The 20,254-nt window shown below is 38.2% G+C and overlaps 1 protein-coding gene and 1 long non-coding RNA gene across 5 annotated transcripts in view; one reads left to right on the forward strand and one right to left on the reverse strand.

The window, feature by feature from the left end:
- Positions 1 to 20,254, forward strand: part of GRXCR2 (glutaredoxin and cysteine rich domain containing 2) — a 38,985-nt gene that overhangs the window by 12,442 nt on the left and 6,289 nt on the right. For 2 of the 4 annotated variants that reach the window (XM_070233110.1, XM_070233111.1), the window contains 3 exons: positions 8,351 to 8,533; positions 13,519 to 13,913; positions 19,754 to 19,978. In XM_070233110.1, the coding sequence (XP_070089211.1) occupies positions 13,578 to 13,913; positions 19,754 to 19,978 (561 nt within the window). In that variant the 5' untranslated portion in view covers positions 8,351 to 8,533; positions 13,519 to 13,577. Of the gene's footprint in view, positions 1 to 7,435; positions 8,002 to 8,350; positions 8,534 to 13,487; positions 13,914 to 19,753; positions 19,979 to 20,254 lie in introns of those variants that run through there. The other 2 variants (XM_070233112.1, XM_001503919.5) reach the window with 2 other exon arrangements.
- LOC138917287 (uncharacterized) overlaps positions 1 to 20,254 on the reverse strand; it is a 55,756-nt gene that overhangs the window by 6,995 nt on the left and 28,507 nt on the right. Inside the window, exons 2-5 of the long non-coding RNA XR_011425062.1 lie at positions 11,275 to 11,528; positions 5,400 to 5,495; positions 1,630 to 1,790; positions 368 to 503 (exon numbers count right to left, since the gene is read on the reverse strand). This is a non-coding gene — a long non-coding RNA (uncharacterized lncRNA). The remainder of the gene's footprint in view (positions 1 to 367; positions 504 to 1,629; positions 1,791 to 5,399; positions 5,496 to 11,274; positions 11,529 to 20,254) is intronic.

Consider the following 20,254-nt stretch of genomic DNA (forward strand, 5'->3'; position numbering starts at 1 on the left):
TGTGGCTAATGTGACTAAAGAACTAAACTTTTAATTTAATTTAATTTACACATAAATTTTAAAACTGATGCTCAGTTCAGTTTTTGGAAAACTTTTAAGCATGATCGGAACAACTTGGGTACGTGAATCTACTTTGTGGACTATAAATTTTATGAAACCTGAATACAGAACAAATGTTTCTAACTGAAAGTTCAGTGAACTAACTGAGAGGCTCTAAGTGTAAAATACACACAAGAGTTTGAAGATTTAGTAGGAAAACAAGAATGAAGAATATCTTATGAATACCATTCTTATGTTGGATTACGTGTTGAAATGATAAAGGTTTGGCTATGTTGGATTAAATAAATGTTATTAAAATTAACTTCACCTGTTTCTTTTTAATTAATGTTGCTACTGGAAAACTTGAAGATACATATGTGGATTATGTTACATTCCCGTTGGAGAGCACTGGATGGAGAAAATTTAGGACTGTCCTGCAGTGAATGAGATCTCTCACCTCCCGCCTGATAGGAAAACACAGTAAATCAGAAGGGAGACAAGAGTTAGAAAAATTAGTTCCTTATTCTCTAGCCGGCAAACCAGGGGCCACAAGGACAGGGTCTTTGCACTGGTAGAATAATCCCAAGTGATTATTATTTTTTAACGAAGCCGCAGATTTTGGCCTGTGGTTTCTGGCAGGTGTGAAGTTTTTCCACTACGCTCACCCTCTGCTGGGTCCTCTGGGAACCTTCCCCTTTATACTCTGATGTGGGAGTTCTGGCCTGTGATACAAAGACTTGTGCCAGCTTTGCTCACAGGCAACGAGGAAAAGGCATTTCAAGCCACAAGGAAGATGGCCACTCTCTCCACTCTGGTGATTTACAGATAATGCAAGTGGTTAAATTTCCAAGCAAACTGTGAGGTCTCCTCTGAGGCAGAGTGTGGAGAACGACAGGCACAGGTAACTAAGTTACATCCCAGCCACGGAGAGCCTCGCTGATCCTACACTCAGAAGTCTGTTATGGGTTTTAGATTATGACTAGATGAGTTAAAATCACTTCCTGTCCCACTTTTAAGGAATTGACTTCTTTCTTCCCAAGTGGTCAATGTGATGATGTGAAAGAATCATTAATGGTGAGAAGCATGAACTTTGGGGTGAGAAATGGGTGAAACAACAATTAACATTTCATGGCTGTGGGACCCTGGTTAGATAACTTAACTTCTCTGAGCTTCAGTTTTCAGTTTTCCTATCTTGGAAATAGCTCTCTCATATATAGCAAATGCTCAATAAGAAGTAGCTGTTTTTCACTATGAAGAGGATGAGGCGGGGAGAATTTTTAAGCAGGAACGCATCTTAGAACAGCATCTCCAAGACTATTTTTCTCAGAACACTGGTCTCATGAAATAGAACTCCAACAATACAAAGAGTTTGTGGGCACTATATGTTGGTGAATCCCTCAGTGGAGACTGACAAAGCACATTCAGATATTTAAGATTCTGAGAAGTGCTGCAGTAAAGAAGTCAGTTTAAATTGGCTTAATCCAGCATTTCCCAAACTTATTTTATTAGGACTTTTTCTTCTTCCAGAAATAACTGTTAGCTATGTGGGTCATACTTTGGGAAATGATGGCATGGGGGAAAACATCTCACCTTCTAATCAGATCCCTTTGATCCCACAGTTTGGATGTGCTGGACTCTTCAGCAGATTGTCCCACGCCATGGGCGGAGACAAGTGGAACAAGCCACCAGACTATGTCCCATGTCACCTAGGTCCATAATGAAAAACCCATTCCTGAGGGAGCTTAGACAACCTTGAAAAGAAAAAAATGGTGACTTGAGATATGATAGTCTCTGGAATCACTGCCTTGGAAATTTCTATTGTGGTTGGTGATCGAGCAGGGGGGTACTGTAAATTTATATTTTGTTTTACACATTTTTTTATAAAGTCCCCTCGACTCTCAAAAATCTCTACAAATGATCAATAACTATAATAATCTTCTGCCATAACATATTTCAAAAGGAAATGCCAGACCGAGGTTTAAATACACAAACACACCCACATGCACACACATACACACACACACTCTGTGTAGTAATGTATGAGCAGATTAAAAGGATATGTTTAATTTATAAGCCCTACTCTGATTAGAAATGAAAGATCGCTAAAGGATAATGTTCATACTCAATTTGCAATAATTGCACATTTCTTTCATCAAGACACACATCTAATATAATCTCCCAAATCCCAAAGTACACATAAAAATAAAGTCCAGTAAATGACATCAGACAGGATAGGATAAAAATTCCACTCCTAAGAAGATTCAGAATACCCTAGGGTCTAAATCAAAATGCACAGAAGCAAACATAGATATCTATGAATACTTTTGTAAGAGCATTATTTGCCCCCAATTTTTATTATAAACATTTCAAACATAAAAAAATGGAAGAATAGTACAATAAACAACCAGCAAGAATCGTTAACATTTTTTACTTCATATATATGCATATATATTTAAATATGTATGTAAAAAGGGGGATAAACTTGTTCATAATAAATTGTAGACGCCATGACACTTCATCCTAAATATTTCAGCATGTATCTTCTACAAAAAGGACATTCTCCCGCATAATCACATAGCATTATCCTGCCTAAGAAAATTAACAATGATTCTCTAGTTCCGATTGATACCAACTCTAGAGTCAAGCTTCTCCAGAACCAATCAAGGTTCATATATTAAATCTGGTTATATATCTTTAAGTTTAGAATGTTTCTCACAGGCCAACATTTTTTCCCAGTATGTTGACTTTTTGATGAGACCAGTTTTCTTGTTGGATGTCCCACACCGTGACTTTGTCCATCTAATTGTTTCATCTGGGGTCATTTAGCTCATCCTTTTACTCCTGTACTTCTTAAACCAAAAGTTGGGTCTAAAGTCTTGATTAGATAAATATTAAACATTTTTGGCCAGAATGCCTCATCAATGGGTGCTCATTTATTCCTGATTTGCTTCCTGTCCCAGTGTAACTGTAAATCGTGCCTTTCACCATCGAGAATGTCCTGGTTTGGACACCCTATCTGTAAATGAAGCATGACATTAGGAGACACAGAAGGTCAGTTTGTCCCACCATTAGGGACAGCAAGTCTAATCACTTGGTTAGGTGTCCATCAGAGCTTTTAAAAAGTAATGAGCCCCATAATGAGCTTATAAATTAATTGATTTTGCGATGTAAGTCATCCCTACTTTCAATAACCCATTGAAATTTTCTGTGACTGGATACAATTCTGAATAAATGATTCTACTTTAAATTTGACTTAAGTTAAAGTCACTTCTTTTTGTATTAAAATGGTGTGGAAAATATTTTTTTAAACAATAAAATGATATGATTTCTTATTAATTGAATTCAGCCAGAGGAAATACGGCCAAAGGTTGAAGATAAATTTTCTCCAGCCAATTACATAAATTCATCTGTATTTTAAAATGTTAGGCACAGTTTACGTTTTTTATAAAAATGCTTTTTTCCCTAATATTAAAATCAACAGTAGCTCATTATGGGAAATTTAGAAAAATACAGAGAAGCATGAAAAAGAAAATAAAAATTATCCCTAATCACCTTCTCAGACAGAACCATTGTCAACATTTTAATGTATTTGAGTCTTTTTCTCCTGTACATTTTACGTAGTGAATTTTACATCACAGAACAAAAAATTTTGTGTTATACCTTCTCTCACTTAATTTGTATCCTAAGTATTTTTCCATATTATTTCAAACTCTTTGTAAATCTTTTAAAAATGATCTTTCTATTGTGGAATTCCTACTGTTGAACATTTAAGTTGTTTTCATTTTTTTCCTTTTATGAATGATGTTATGGAGAATGCATTTATCTATATAAATATTTTTCTCCATTAAAATTATCTCCTTGGGAGCGCTCCTAACCACTTCTGGTTTTGCGATGCTTGATTCAAATCAAGTTTTGCTCAAGTAAATTCTTAAAAATGTTAATATGCCTCAGTTTATCTTCGAACAGTTCTGGTAATAGAAGAGTAAACTGAACGAGACCCCCAACAGGCCCCAGGGGCAACGAGCAACCATGTATAGGTACCCGTTGCGCCCCTTGAGCTCAACGCTTTCTCACTGCCTCTCAAGTTTGTGGGTAAGCCCCTCTCAGATCCTGGCTTTGGCTTTTGTGTTATGAGCTTTCAGACTTTAATTCAGCGCTTCTTTCCAGAAACTGCTGGAGTTGGACTGGGTCCATCTTAGAAACCAGATTGGTTCTGGGGTCAGACTGGTTCTGACTTAAATTGGACTGGGTCTAGCATGAGGCCTCAGCTTCTGGTGAGCAGGATGAGACCCACTGGGACACCCCACTCACTCTGGAGCCTGCAGATGGCATTCGGGGAAAACTGGCAGAAGCTAGCACAGAGTAAGAATTCTTACCAAAGCCAGCTCTCCCGGATGTCTATCTGTGGTGCCTGGCTGAGAGAGGAAGGTAAAATTTCACGTTGTCCCTTCCTTTCCAAATTTGGATTGGCAGGAAAAAGCATTAGTTATCTATCCTTTCTCTCCCAGGGATAGCTAGCGCCTTCTTATCTGTCTCATTTTGTGTTCTGAGAACTTGACTTGGCAACTGTCAAGTTGGGGACCCAAAAATACGGCTGGGCAGAAATGTGGGTTGCACTCCATTTGAGGTTAGGGTCCTAAGGACTCCGTCAGCTCTTAGGGGAATTGTCTAAGTCTTTCTTTCTTTTGGTTATGTTTGGGAGTGGCTCTGGATCTTAGGTCGGTAGTACCTTTTGCACCCTCTTTGGGGACCCCTTTTGTGTCCCTGAGGTTGTTCAATAGTGCCTGGAATATTTACTGTTTGTCCTGCTTAAACCTGATCGAGATATTTGAAATGATTTTTTTTTTTAAGGTAGCGCTATGGTCAGAAGTTGGCCAAATTGAAAACTGATATTCAGAGCCTGATAGGAACTTTTAGACCTTCTCCCCTGTAAGCTAAAATGAAACTATGTACCCAGAAGAAAAGAAAAACATTCTGAAGTCAATGTGGAAGGATGTACCAAAATATTCCAAACAAACACAGCTCTAAATCTAAAACGTAGGAAGCTTTAGATTTCCATCTTAGTTGAAGATCTTCTCTCTGACAAAGATGCAAAGTGAGGATAATGTAGTTGGATGGCTGAGCCAGCCTCTTGATGTCATTCAGGTTGCAAACCAGTTCTTTGAAGAATTAAAGACAATTGTACTCGTCTTACAAGTTGAGTCTTTACAAGAACAGAAATTCAGCTCTAGAAATAATTCAAAGCCCACCTATCCTTTTTACCAATCCCAAACCTTCCTTATTCATCTCAAAAGGCTTGCAGATATTGTATAAGGTATGGATTTAGGGGGAAAAAAAAAACTCTTCTTGGAGAAACTTACATGGTTCCTCTGTGCATTTGAGATGTAAACATTCCACCTGGTCTTCTCTAGGAATCCAGAGCCATCTCTTGAAATGCAAACTTCAGGGAGGTCATTCTGATCAGAAAAAAAAAAAAAGAAGCTATTTGAAAATTAGGTGAATGAAAACTCTTTAAAGTCTTTTCCACAAATATTAAGTAAAAGCTTCAGCCATCTGAGAGGTAGCCTTGACCTATTCTATATGCCAGAAACTCAGTTTGGCTCCAATTGATTTTTTTTAAATAAACTACTGAGTTTTGCATTATCATATCTGTCTCGTGACTCAAATTTTAAAACAAAAGCTATAAGATCTCAGTGTCTGTCTATGTTATAGATGTGTGATATTTTTCTATCTCTGGATGGTATTGCCAAAAGTAATTTGTAAAAGCTCTATTTAAGTGGATTAGAGACAAACAAGCATCTATATAAATCAAGTTTACTCTCAGAAATATAGAAACTAACCCAAATGTTTTTCAAGTTTGTGTGATCCAAGATAATCTTCAGTAAATAATTCTAATTTTTAATTAAAGCAGGCATGTCTTTAGAGTTATCAGCATTAAATATGCTACTTTTCTTCTACCTAGGTTTACAGAAAGTCAAATAGGCTCCTGCTGTCTTTGTTACAGAGTTTGTCAGCAGGAAAGAGAACTTAAGATAATGGTTAACTGTTTAATGTCTCATGAAATTTTCATGAGCAATCTAAATATAATTGCTAAGAACAAGTAAATTAAATACACGTAAGATAAAAGTTTATAAATGAACTTTTCAACAATAATTATGCTTTATGGTATGTCTGCTTAAAAATAGTTTCCAAAATCTTTTTGGTAACTTGAAAGCTTAAAGTTATTCTGAGATAAGTTAAATGATGGATATTCATTGACTATCTAGATCATTTCCAAATAAGATAGAATATTGAAACTTTAATTACTGTACATAAGTTCATCCACTTTTGGCTTTTTAGAGAGGAACTAAAGATATTTGGGTCTGTTAATAAGTATGTTCTGTGCCACATTCAAAGTTTTACTATGAGGAAGAATATACTTCTAGAAATTGTGAAGTGTATTTATAAATTTGCCAATCCACAAAATGCTAATGTAACAGACAGTCCACAATTGCTTACTTCTTAGTTTTCATGAGGAATAAATGAATCTAAGGGTTAAGAATTCTAATCAGTACATGTAATTAAAACTTTGTTGCTATGTGCTGTCAAGTTGGCTCTGATTTCTGGTGACCCTAAGAATGAGTGATGTCCACAATGTCCTGTCCTCAACAGCCCCACTCAGCTTCTGTAGACTCATGTCTATAGCTTCCTTTATGGAGTCCTTTAAAACTTTTAAGTTTTAAAACTACTTAGAAATAAAAAAGGTGAAAGGAAACAACTGTGGTATGAAAAGTAGATAAGGAAAGTAGAACAACCAGTCATTCCAGAATGAGAAAGAGAAAAACATAGGTCAAAATCTGAATGGATATTAAAAATAAGTTGCAGAAAGTTTGCGGAAAAGGAATCTTGGAAAAGGAATTTTATGTGTGCTCAAGCTGAATAAAATGGGAATGGATTTATTTAAGTTTTTAAAGAATAAGTCTTTTTTTTTAAAAAGATTTTATTTTTTCTTTTTCTCCCCAAAGCCCCCTGGTACATAGTTGTGTATTTTTAGCTGTGGGTCCTTCTAGTTGTGGCATGTGGGATGCCGCCTCAGCATGGCTTGATGAGCAGTGCCATGTCTGTGCCCAGGATTTGAACTGGCGAAACCCTGGGCCGCAGAAGCAGAGCGCGTGAACTTAACCACTTGACCATGGGGCCAGCCCCATAAGGAATAAGTTTTAATATGAAAAATACACTGGTACAAAATTAGAATTTGGTTTTCTCTTTGTTAAAAAGATAAAATTTTCTGGGAATATTGGTCTGTCCTTGATAAAAAATTGTGAATTTTTTTTAACCTTTTGGGTAATCTACCTGGAAAGAAAATATTTTATGTCTTACCAAAATAATTTTCTGTGTTTCACTTTGTCTTTACCAGGTCTTTGATTATTTAAGAAAACCTAGTCTTCTCAACAATGAAAGAGCTAAGTTTTATTCACAACTATGTAACCTTCTGTATTTGCCTTTAAAATTTTCTATTGTGATTGTTAAGTATTATTTCATAATGAGCTGAGATCCCATTTAGTCAAATGTTCAAACCTTTTGACATTTTAACAACTTCCCCAAATCAAATTCTAACTACAGTCTTTTTGACTTCAAAATAACTTTGAGATCTCCCAGAGTTATTCTAGAGATTCTTTATTTATTAGGTATTCCAGAAACTGTTTAAAGTTTCTAGAAATTTATCAATAATCTCATTGTACAATTGTCATCCAAAATTATTGTATGCTACAGGAATAACTACGTTTCCTTATCAAATGAACTCTCATCAGATCTTTAACCATGGCCATTTTTTAAAAGTCTTTGCCATTCACACACTGTTATTGTTTTACTCTGATGCTTTTCCAAAGGTGATTCATTTTCAGAAGGATTCATGGAAAGGACTCTGACAAGTATTCTAGAATATAGGTTTCTGCTAATTTTAAGGTCATGAAACTGAACCAGGTAAGAATTTCCAGAACTAATGGAAAAACTGAATTTAAGCAAAACAAGAATTAATAACATGGGATTGAATGAACTTATGAGGATGATTATAATTTTTACAACTTTTTCTTTAAAACATTGCTGGTTCCTTAATGTATTTTTTCCCCAGATCTAAGGAAACCTTTTTCTCTTAAGCTATCCGTGACTTACAGTAATTTCGTACAGTATACCTTTGTAAACAGAATTGAAACATTTACTTTTTCTCCCTCTCTGATCCCTCCAGAATCCAGAAACTTATTGAGTATTCTTATGTTCATGGCAATATAGTTATTTCCATAAATTCAATAAAAATCTGTTCTCCTCATAACAGGACACAATTGGAAACATTGGTCATATTACTAAGGCTGACTGGAATTTCATAATTGAGAATATGCATAAAATCAGATATGACCAGGAGTTTTAAAGGACTAAGATTGACTTTATGGAGCCAACAAAAACCTCTTGGAAAAACCAGCCTGGTACCTTGCTTATAGGGTTCCCAGCAGCTTAACAGGTGAGTAATGAAGGTTACTTCCTGGCAGGCCCAGGAACCTTAGGATACCCCTAAGAAGAGAGGAATTCATCTACATCTATAAGTATTCCAAGTAAAGTCTGATAGTGAGTTCTTGGGTTGGTTTCTTAGGCTGGAGAGGCTTTTAAAAGTCCAATCTAAGATTCCCCATGAAAAGTTCCAGAAAAGCAAATTTAAAAAGCACCAATATTATCAATTGCTATTCTTGCTGCATTTATGTAAATAATCAGGCCACGTTTAATGAGACTAGACTTATTTTGCAAACAAATTAGTATTACTGTGATTATCTCTGATGGAAATGAAGGCGATGGTAGAGGAAAAAAATTAGGTTTCATAGAAAATTATAACACTACCTTGTGGATATCAGATTCTAGTCCTGTTCATTGTTTTGAGATTCTGTTATATATCTGTAAACTGAACTAGATCCTGAATTCTAGTTTCCTCAAATATCTGTCTACAACTCTCCAAACTAATGTTTCAAATTTTCTACCACCTTTTTGATTTGGAATTGCTAAGAACACAGACTGCCTTGAATCTCCTTGGAAGAGATCATACCAAGTCCTCCTTACTACCCAGATGGCAGGCAAACTCCAGAGACTTGAACCTTGGGTCCACACCCTCCAATTAAAAAGGGCTCTTCCAGACTCTTGAAACTGCACACCAGCTAGAGATCTAAAATTAAAATAGACTAGGGTGGTTCCTCCCCTGAAGCAGATAGCATCTTGGGGTGGATAGCTCTTTCAAGATCACAGATCAAGATCTTTATCTCCAATATGAAAGCTTTATTACTTTTGTGTTTTTTTTTAAATATTGTTTTTTTAAGATTTTATTTTTTCCTTTTTCTCCCCAAAGCCCCCCAGTACATAGTTGTACATTCTTCGTTGTGGGTCCTTCTAGTTGTGGCATGTGGGACGCTGCCTCAGTGTGGCTTGATGAGCAGTGCCATGTCCGTGCCCAGGATTGGAACAAATGAAACATTGGGCCGCCTGCAGTGGAGCGCACGAACTTAACCACTCGGCCACTGGGCCAGCCCCTACTTTTGTTTTTTTGCTACTTGCTTTTTCTCTCTGTTAATGCATGAGAAGTCAATGCTAATTTTTTTTTCTGAGGAAGAGTCTCCCTGAGCTAACAACCATGCCAATCTTCCTCTATTTTTTAGTATGTGGGCTGCCAGCACAGCATGGCTGCTAGCAGAGCAGTGTAGACCCATGCCTGGGAACTGAACTCAGGCTGCCAAAGTGGAGCATGATGAATTTAACCACTAGGTCACCAGGGCTGTCCCCAAAACAATGCTCCTTAAACTCTGGCAACTATTGCTGAATCTACCGATAAGGTTGTAGCTACACAAGAAAAGTCCCTAGACTTTCTTGCTAAAGTGGTTTTAAATAATAAAATTGCTTTACATTACTTATTGGCTGAACAAGGAGAAGTCTGTGCCATAGAAAATACCTCCTGCTGTACCTGGATCAACATCTCTGGTACTTTAACAAATACAAGGAATTAACAAACAAGCCACTTGGCTAAAACAAATTGATGTTCTTTTCGGTACATTCTTTGATTTATTTGATACCAGCTGGTTTGGTTCATGGGGCCCTGGCTGAGGATATATTTAAGCCTCTTGGTATTATCTTCCTAATAGTTATCATTGTAGTCTCCCTGGTGTGCTATGTTCTCTCAAAGGTCTTCACACATGTTTGAAGCCATCAGCAGTCCATCATAAGGCCCCGTTGTGCTTGGAGAAACAGAACTGAGATGAATGGCACAAACAATTCTTCCATGGATCTGACATCACACCTTATGAGTTTCACAATGAGACGAGGGCAACTTAATTTGATGCTGACTGAGGGTGGTGCTAATACCAAATGTTTGGTCAATCTCTCACGTATGAGAGGATGACCAAAAGGAGGGAACTATTAAATTAATTAAACAAAGAGGCCATTAAACTGAATCAGCTCTAATGCTGTGGTGGCCTACATAAGCAAAACAAAATCTAACTCTGTAAATGCCTCATGGTTATAAAATCAAAACGCTAAGGACAACCAACCACAAACAGCCAACAAGGCTTTAAGCTATAGCCAACCAATAATTTCCTTACTTTGCTTCCACTTTTTCGCTATAAAAGTCTCTCCCAGAGCTCCTGTTGGTGGAGCACTCCTAACCACTCCTGGTTTGGTGCTGCCCGAATCAAATCAACTTTTGCTCCAACTTTAAAATTAAAAAAAAAAAAATTGTTTCCTTAAGAGAAATTATTGAGTCGAAAGGAATGAAATTTTTTCATTTATTTTTCCCCTGATTATCAAAGTAAGATAAGCTTATCATAGACAATTAAAATGTAATGAAACTGGGAAAGAAAAAAATCATTCAGAGTCCTCCATCCCGAGGCAACCAATGTGAATGTTTTGATGTTATTTCTTCTGAGTTATGCAGTTATTTTCTTTCCTAGTGAGGTTCAAGGATATGAAGATTTATAAGGCTTTATAATAATAATTTGACAATTTTCATAATTTGAACTTAATTTTAACAATATTCAAGGTGGCAGAGACATGATTATGCAAAATGCATCAGTGCATAAGCTCTGATTGAAGTCTACCCTTCTGAAAGGCTACCTTTGTTAACGGTGTTCATTCCTTGGGCAACTGAAAATGCTCATTTGACAAATAGCTGTGGGAGTCAGCTCACTGGTCCTTCTGGATGAAGATAGTCTATCAGTCACTTATTAATACCTGTTTCCTGGGATGAATAGAAGAAGATATTCTTCTAGTTATGGCTTTCCAATCTTTTTCATGGCATGGCACACATAGAAAATAACGGTATTTTCTCCATACACTGGAGTAAATGAATGAGGCTGATGTAGTCAGAAGTGACCACCTGGAAGTCTGGGGCTCCATCTGGCTGTCCTGAGGGCTTCAGAATCCATGTTTCAGCCTCCTGTAATCCATTCATAGTACAACGGGGCCAGCTCTGCATTCTCACGAACCTAGAGGAACATATGTGGTGATGTTATGAAGAGCATATCTTTCTTTTTTTAAAAAGCTGTTTCCACCTCTCTCTGTTTAACTTATTCCTTGCATTGATTACACAGGGGCCTTATAACTGTGAAATCCCTCCTTAGTAGAAATGTAGACTTTTTTTTTACAACTTTCTGATCTTCACTCTTCACTATTCTCCCCAAAATGTGCTCAACTCTTGTTCCAAAAGTTTCTTATTTGATTTCTCACCTGGAAGTTATTCACTCAACAACTGTTAACTGAGTTCTATAATGTATAGACATTTTGATAAACACTAGGGATGGAGACATGTTAAAGGCAGCTTCTGACTCTAAGGTGTTCACAGTTTAATGGAGGGGAACACAGGAATGGTAAGAGAAAGCAAGAAGCACTTAAAGGTGGTAGGTCCAAAGTTCCATGGCCTTCTCCCTGGGACAGGTGGGAAGGGTTCCCAGAAGCAGTGACATTTGAGGTGTGACTTGAAGGAGGAGTGGAAGTTTCACATTTCAATCAGGAAACAGAGTACTGGCTAAGAGACAAACACCTGTGGTTTTGAGAAATAGGTGAGCTTGTCAGTGTGCCTGGAAGACCAACTCCAGGCAGCACTGAGAAGAGCGACAGAGGTTGAGTATGGGAAGGAAGTAGGGTTAGGTTTTGAGGAACTTTGCCTGCTGCACAGAAAATTAAGGACTTTTTACGCAAGAGATTGACATCTGCAGACTTGTTTTTTGGAAACATCGCCCTGGCGTCACTGTGGAGAATGGACTTGTGGATGGTCGTGGAAATCATTGGGAGGCTGCTGCAACTGCAACTTTGAAGACAGAAGTGATGAGGGCTTGACCTAGGGCCAGGGTGGTGGCAGAATTCATAGGAATGGCTGCAGGAATATGAAAGAAGTCAGTTTGGGCAACTGAGTAAATGATGATGTCATCAGCAAAGACAAGGAGAAAGGCTTAACCTCCAGCATTTCAGTTCCTCAAATCCAACCGGTTCTTTTAGACCCAAACCAAGGACCCTTTCGTTTAAAAGCCTTCTTCCATCCTCGTCTCTTTAGGGACCACTCTCTTCCCAGAATCTCTATTCTGAGAGTCAGCAGTAGACAGTTTGCTCCCTAAGCAGGAGGCTATTATTTCATATGCATTAGATCTGTTTCCTAGAGTGTAGGACAGCCATTCTCAAGCCTGTCTCACGCTTCTCTGATATTCGTCCCTGTGACTGGCTCACAGTGTTGGGCATTAACTAGGTGTTGTCTACAGTAGGCAGTGGGGCCTAGCGCTGTGCTTGCAAATGAGATCTTAAATATAAAATAGATATAAAGTAGAGCTGCTCTGGTTAATGCAAGGGTAAAAGGCCCAGAATCCAGGACCATGGCTTCCTCCTGTCTTAGGGCTCCATGAGACACAGTTTGAAAACTTTCCGCTTGCCAGACTAGTCACGGGTTTTTAAGTCAGATAGAACTGAGTTCAAATCTCTGCTTTGTCCTTTATTTAGCTGTAACAGAGTAGACAAATGGGGAAACTGCTCCTAGCTTCACTTTCTCCTCTGTAAAACAGGGCTAATAATACTTTCATTTGTAGGGTTATTGTGAGGACAAAGTAGGATAATGCATGTAAAAATTTCTGGCACCGATTAAATGTTCACTAGGTCATAGTTGTTGGTAAGAATGACAGGACACTTGCTAACCGATTGAGCAACTGATCTTTATTGAATTGATACTTGTTCAGTCTAAAGAAACCTGCTCATGCTCAGGTTAAGAAAAGCCAGGGTTGGAGTGAAGTTACGGGTGAGTTCGGGATTCAGAGGGGACTCAATCTTGTCTTATGCTCCATCCACTCCATGAACCCACAACTGCCTGCCTTTGCATGGAGACCTATCAATATTTAATGTGTGGGTGTTAGTTGCTGTAAACTGAGCATACCCCAGGACCGACTTGAATTAATTATATGCAGGAGGAGAGAAAATAAAATGCCTTTTCCTCAGAGCCCCAAGTTTCACTGGCTACACTGAAGCCTGGGAACCACAGGGTGAAATTTCTGCTGATGGAGGACCCTGAGAAGAAGCTGGACCAGAAGAGTGACAGCAAACCCCGGAAAGTACGATTTAAAATCTCCTCCTCCTACAGCGGCCGGGTGTTGAAGCAGGTCTTTGAGGATGGGCAGGAATTAGAGTCACCAAAGGAGGAATACCCTCACAGTTTTCTCCAAGAGGCCCTGGAACCAATGGATGGTGTGTATGGGTCAGGGGAAGCCCCCAAACCTCGACCATGCTCCCCGAAGCTGACTGCTCAAAGGATCAGCGTGTTTAGAGAGGGCAATGCCTACACTTTGGCGGGCAGCCAACCTTTCTTCAATGATTACAAGGCGAATGACCATAAGGTTGGTATTGTGCATGGTGTATAAGCTTTAAGAACTAAAATGTGTTTAGAGAAACACCTAAATGTTTCCAATATGTATTTGCTCATGCTTTGGTACCAGCCAGAGCTACAGGGGCACCGAATGGGAAGCTGCTATTAGAATAATATTTCTGGGACAAAAATAACATGCTTGTTGACTATTTATTGGAAAATGCAATAAGCATAGATAGTATTCAAATTCCATCCAAGGTGATAAGTTGTAATTGGGTCTTTGGCTGGGTTATCTCGACGAGTATATTAAATACAGATGCAGTGGTTTTCAGGCTGCCAGACTGCCGTTTTCAAAAATTATGTGGCAACGAATTGTTTTGTTTCCTGAAAGAGCTAAGTGTTTGAAGGTGCTCATTTTGCTCCAGCCAATTATTCAGCTTGCGGTTTATCCACGTCTTGTTTTATTTCCTGTCTCCCTCCTGCTGCCTGCTTTTAAAAAATGTTTGTTTATTTATATATTTATTTTGCCTTTCCATTGCTCATTAGCATGAACACCGGGCAGTTGGAGTCCTGGGAAGAGATGGTGAAAAGCAAATCAACCAGAGGAAATGTTATATGGGGAAGAAGTTTGAGTTAATAGTTCAATTGAAACATGTATTTTATCTGTGAATTTCAATTATCTTCCCCAGTACCATGGATAATCAAAAGCCGAGGCATGGTTTTCTTTTAAGCTAGAAGAGCCTGGAAAATATTCACTGATTTCCAAAAACTAATAGGAGATGTGTATACACTCTCTGCCAGTGGGACCATGAATGCCCTTTTTTTTTTTTTAAGATTAAATACAACTATATAATGTACCAGGTTATTAATGAATAGCACACCAGGATATCTTCTCATCTTTAAAGTGTAAAATTCAGATAATTACTCTCTAATCGTTTTTATTGTTAGTGTCCTAAGGGAACAGATAATACATCTATAGCAGACAAACGTATTGGCCTTGCTGCCATTGATAAAAGTATAATTATGGGCATGTCCACATTTATCAAGGATAATACCAGGTTTCTTTTTGGTATTAAAGGGGGCCGGAATGAACAACCCGTCATATTAGTGGAGTGACTTATGCGTTATAAAGTGCTATCACGTACTACCTCATCGGGTCTTCACCACAAGCTTGAAGAGAAAGCCAAAGTATGGTCATTCCCATTTTGCAGATGAGGAAAATTGAGCACCAAGTTATTAAGGGACCCAATATCACAGGGTCTTTAAGTGCAGTGTTAGAATAAGAACTTAGGTCTTCTGATTCCCTGTGCTGTTGGCTTTATGGAATGTTCCTTTTTAGAGTATAAGACCAATAATAATAATGATGATAATAACAATAATAGTTACGATTTATTGAGTGCTTACTAAATCCTAGGTACTTGGCTATGTCTTCTGCTTACAGCGTCTCTTGTAAACTAAATTTTATTTGTAGGTTTAGAATTTACAAAGTTGTAGTTTCTACAAACCTTGTACAAGGCCGTGGTAGACAATATGAAACTGCTTGACCTTCATAAATCATGTGTCAAACTTGGTATTTATGTAAATGTATGATTAGGCATGGATTTATAAAACCCAATAACTGAGTCTTCATGGCAGCACCACACAGTTGGCTTAAACACAGTAATCTAGAGACCATGTTCGAGATTGATTCCTGCTTCATCCAGTATCCTTGCTTCCTTTGTTCCCTGATCAAATGACACATTCCAGTTTTAGCCAGCTCTGGGTATGAGAGCTGTCAGGATGGATTCATGCAGCTTCACCCACTGGAACAGGTTGTTAACGTGGTATTTACAAAAAATAAGGAAATGAGAGCTTCGAAGTCATGATTTTTCAACTGTGAATCCAATTGTAAAATAATCCCAAGTAAATATTGGCTATGAAGCAACATTGGGTAGCAGTTAAGCTCAACAATTAAAAATAAGGGCTATGAACTTGTACAGATATTTTTATCCCAATGTTCATAGCAGCTTTATTTGCAATGGCCCACGGGTGGAAACAACCAAAATGTCCATCAATAGATGAATGGACAAACAAAATGTGCTTTATACCTACAATGGAATAGTAAAAAAGAAGGAAATTCTGACATACTACAACATAGATGAAACTTGAAGATATTACACTAAGTGAAATAAGTCAGTCACAAAAAGACAATTATATCATTCCACTTATTTGAGGTATCTAGAGTCGTCAAATTTATAGAGATATAAAGTAGAATGATAATTGCCAGGGGCTGGGGGAGGGGAGAATGGGGAGTTTAATGGGTACAGAATTTTAGTTTGGGAATAAGAAAAGGTTCTAGAGACGGATGGTGGTGATGGTTATACAACAGCGTGAATGTACTAATGCCATTAAATTGTACACTTAGAAACAGTTCAAGTGGTAAACTTTATGTTATGTATATTTTACCACACAAAAGTTATAATTAAAAAAATGGCAAGGGCTCTGATGTGAGTTAGACTGGGCTTGATGTCCATTCTACCCACTTACTGTATGAGCTTGGGCAAGCCACTTAACCTTGCTGAGCTTCAATGTCATCATTTGTGATAGGAGGGTAATAAAAGTATGTACTTAAGAGAGATTACTGTGGTGACTAAAAAAGATAATACGCCACAAGGACTTAACATTGTGCCTGGCACATTGTATATGCTCAGTGAGTAAATGTAGTCGACCCTTGTGATAATGACCAGGTTCTTATCAAAGAAATATTGAGTCTTTTTAAGCTTTATGTGATGGATAGAGAAAGTGGTTATAAACAATCAAATATTTTAAGGAATTTTAAGGTTCATAAAAAAAATGGAAGGAAAAGGAAGGGCAGTAACATTTACTGAACATACTTTACATACTATGTAATTTAATCGTATTTCTAATTTCTAAACTCATCTGTAATTTCATCAACAATTCTATGAGGAGGAGTTTTACAAATTGGAAAAACAAGTTCACAGGGCTTAAATAACTTACAAATCTCACACAGCTGTCAAGTAATGCTTGAATAAAATTTGAACTCAGGTCTGCCTGCCTTTAACATTTAAACACAGAGCAACGGAAAGGTTTCAGGGGGCCTGAGTAGCAATTTGCAGGCACGTTGCCATTGACATCAGAGTATTTATGAAAGCTCAATCACGTTGGTTGCCGTTTGCGCTCTATGGAAGAAAACAAAAAAATTCCTGGCTCCTTCCTGGTCCTCCATAATGTAAGAGTGGGTGTTTCTCACGGGCAATTGGTTGTAACCAGATAACGTGAACTTTAGTTACACCCAGAGCATTTCCTTAGACACAAGGAAGAACTTGGCTGTCAGGATGACTGAAACTTAAACACACCTTAAAGTGATTTGGGACCCTCCATCTTCGGAGTACATTAAAAGTAAATTTACTATGCTGGGTATCTTAGATATTGACTAGCTTAGAGGCAGGAGGTTGGGCCAGATGATTGCAGATTTTTTTTAGTATATTGAAAGTTTTGCCTCGAAAAAACCCAGCTCTATATGTGGAAAAAGCTCCCTAGTAACTGAACCTCTTTGGCTATTACTGGAAGTGGAAATGGAACCTTCCAAAAGTGCCACCATCTTTATCTTCTGATGTTCAGAAACTGATAGTCCAGAGTGTGAAACAGGAATCCAGTGTGCATCAAACAATAGGAAATGGAAGCTGCCACACGATCCCTTGAAGAGAACAAGAGAAAACAGGGCCAGGTAGAGAGCTTGTGGCTTCACAAATAATAATTGAAAACTCCCTGGGTGTTTCAAGGAAGGGGACCTGGATCCTGAAGACCTGCTCAAGCCAGGTTGCGACTGAATGCATGAGGGCTTTAAATAGAGAGTGCTTAATTGTGACATCTAAATAGATTTGGTTTATACAGTTCTATAAAAGCAAGATAAAATATTGCATGCTGGAGTACTTAGTTGTGTAGCATGAGTGTGTCTACACTACTAAAGAATGATTTTTAGTACTAACAGCAGTAACAATGCCCATTATTTGCACAGTATCTTCAGCTTTTGCAAGCTCTGTTTTTTTTTTTTTAAGATTTTATTTTTTTCCTTTTTCTCCCCAAAGCCCCCCAGTACATAGTTGTATATTCTTCCTTGTGGGTCCTTCTAGTTGTGGCATGTGGGATGCTGCCTCAGCGTGGTCTGACGAGCAGTGCCATGTCCGCACCCAGGATTCGAACCAACGAAACACTGGGCCGCCTGCAGCGGAGCGTGCGAACTTAACCACTCGGCCACGGGGTCAGCCCCTGCAAGCTCTGTTTTATATATTCTTCCTTGCACCCTTACCCCTAGAAGTTGATATAATTAGCCTTAGGGATGAGAGTCAAAACATTTAACCACAGGGACATTGCTCAATCAGCACAGCAGCCAGCAGGGTCCTGAGACCTGGGGGCCTAAGCATTAGCTTCTACATTATTGAGTTTTGGGATGTTAGAGGTTCCCTGAAGAGAGGCTGGGGTGACAAACAGGAAGGCACTCAAGAGTCTCAGTCAGCACCTGTTCACCACTTGGTATGGAAGTATTTCTATATTTTATTTTATCTTTTGGTGAGGAAGATTGCCTCTGAGCTAACATCTGTGCCAGTCTTCCACTATTTTGTATGTGGGATGTCACCACAGCGTGGCTTGATGAGTGGCGTGTTGGTCCATGCCCAGGATCTGAACCTGGGAACCCCAGGCTGCAGAAGCAGAGCACGCGAACTTCACCAATACACCACCGGGCCAGTCCCGTATTTCTATATTTTAATAACTAGGTTGTCTGTGGTGGTGCCTATCAGATGTCAGCCCATTTACAGATGAGCAAAATGAGGTTCTAGGAGGCCAAATGGCTCTCTTATATCTCACGTTGGTGAACAGTGGAGTTGGGATCCAATGTTGTCTCTCTCCAAGATGTCCTGGCTCTGGGAAGAAATATGTGTTCTTGGTTAAGTAATCCCTAACATTTATTCCACATGCTTTTCTCCTGCATTGTTATATTGCCCAAATTATTCCACAACAAATGATTAAGTAACACATGATAAATCCATACATGGGAACATAAGCTATTGATAATGATGCTATAGAAGTATATTTATGACATAAAAAGATTTTCATATTATATGAATGATAAAAAAAAGTTACAACTGAAAAAAATATATAAAATGATCTCATTTTTTTCTTGGGGGGATATGCTTGCAAATAGTGCAGTGTAGGTGCTAAGAATATGGACTTTACAGTAAGACTTGGGCTCAAATCCTAGCCACAAACCCTGAGTAACTCTGTAACATTGGAAGGCTCTTAACCCCACTGAGATGCGGTCTCCTCCTCTGTAAAATGTAGAAATCACAGCATCTACCTTATGGGGCTATTTGGGGGGAAGTGAGGTAATATTCCTAAAATGCTTGGCACAATGCCAGACACGCAATAAATGCCTTCCACTATAATAATAATAATAAATAATAATAATAACTCAATAAATTGTATCTACTATTATTATTTTTGCGTAAAAATTTTGGAGAGAGATTTATTTGTTAAAAAGCCTTCCTTTGTATTTATTAAGTACTCACTGTGTCCAACCCTGCACCAGCTACTGTGGTATATACTAGGAACAGAAGCTGTGGATCCTGCCCTGAAGTCTTACATTTCAGCTATTTGATTAGGCTCAGCTCTGGTTGGTTACCATCAACAGGAAGAAGACAACTGGTCTTCAAGTTTTCAGAGAGAACAACAAACCAGGGAGTGAACTGTTCTTTGGGGTCTGATGGGATTGCAAGCGCTGGACAGTAGAAGTTCCTTCTCTCCTACTTCCTGGGATGTTGAACAGGTTTTGCAGCCCTGTATTTGGTGTTTGCTCATTCTCCATTTTTCTAGTCTCCACCCATTATAGATTTTAGAAAGATAATCATCTACACAAATAACCTGAAAATCATTCGAACTCCAATGGACAAGAGAGACTTCATGAGGAAAATTCTGCAGAAAGAGGAGGCTGAGGAAGAGTCCCTGATGAGGAAAGAGGCAATCTATGGGGACAGCACTCAGAACCATGGCCCTCCGCCAGAGATGGAAAGCACTTTCCCCCATAACCAGTATCCACAGGTGTGTGAGAACTGTTCACTGACTTTCTCAGAGCTGGCCCTGCAGCAATGGTCTCCAAATTGTTTTGATTGTGTACTACTTAAGTTAAAAATTTTGAATATGAACACTTAAGATGTCCAAATGTTAAAGGTGTTAAGGAATTTTAAGTTTATTATATTTTAATGGTACATTGTTAGCAGTAACAGTTATAAGTCCATATTTCAAATACTCATAATTTTAATTTTTTGGAGGAGTTTTTTTGAGATATGATTAGGTATTTATTGTTTTTGCTCTGCA

Source organism: Equus caballus, chromosome 14 (assembly GCF_041296265.1).
Source record: "Equus caballus isolate H_3958 breed thoroughbred chromosome 14, TB-T2T, whole genome shotgun sequence".
In the NCBI taxonomy this organism is placed as follows: domain Eukaryota; kingdom Metazoa; phylum Chordata; class Mammalia; order Perissodactyla; family Equidae; genus Equus; species Equus caballus.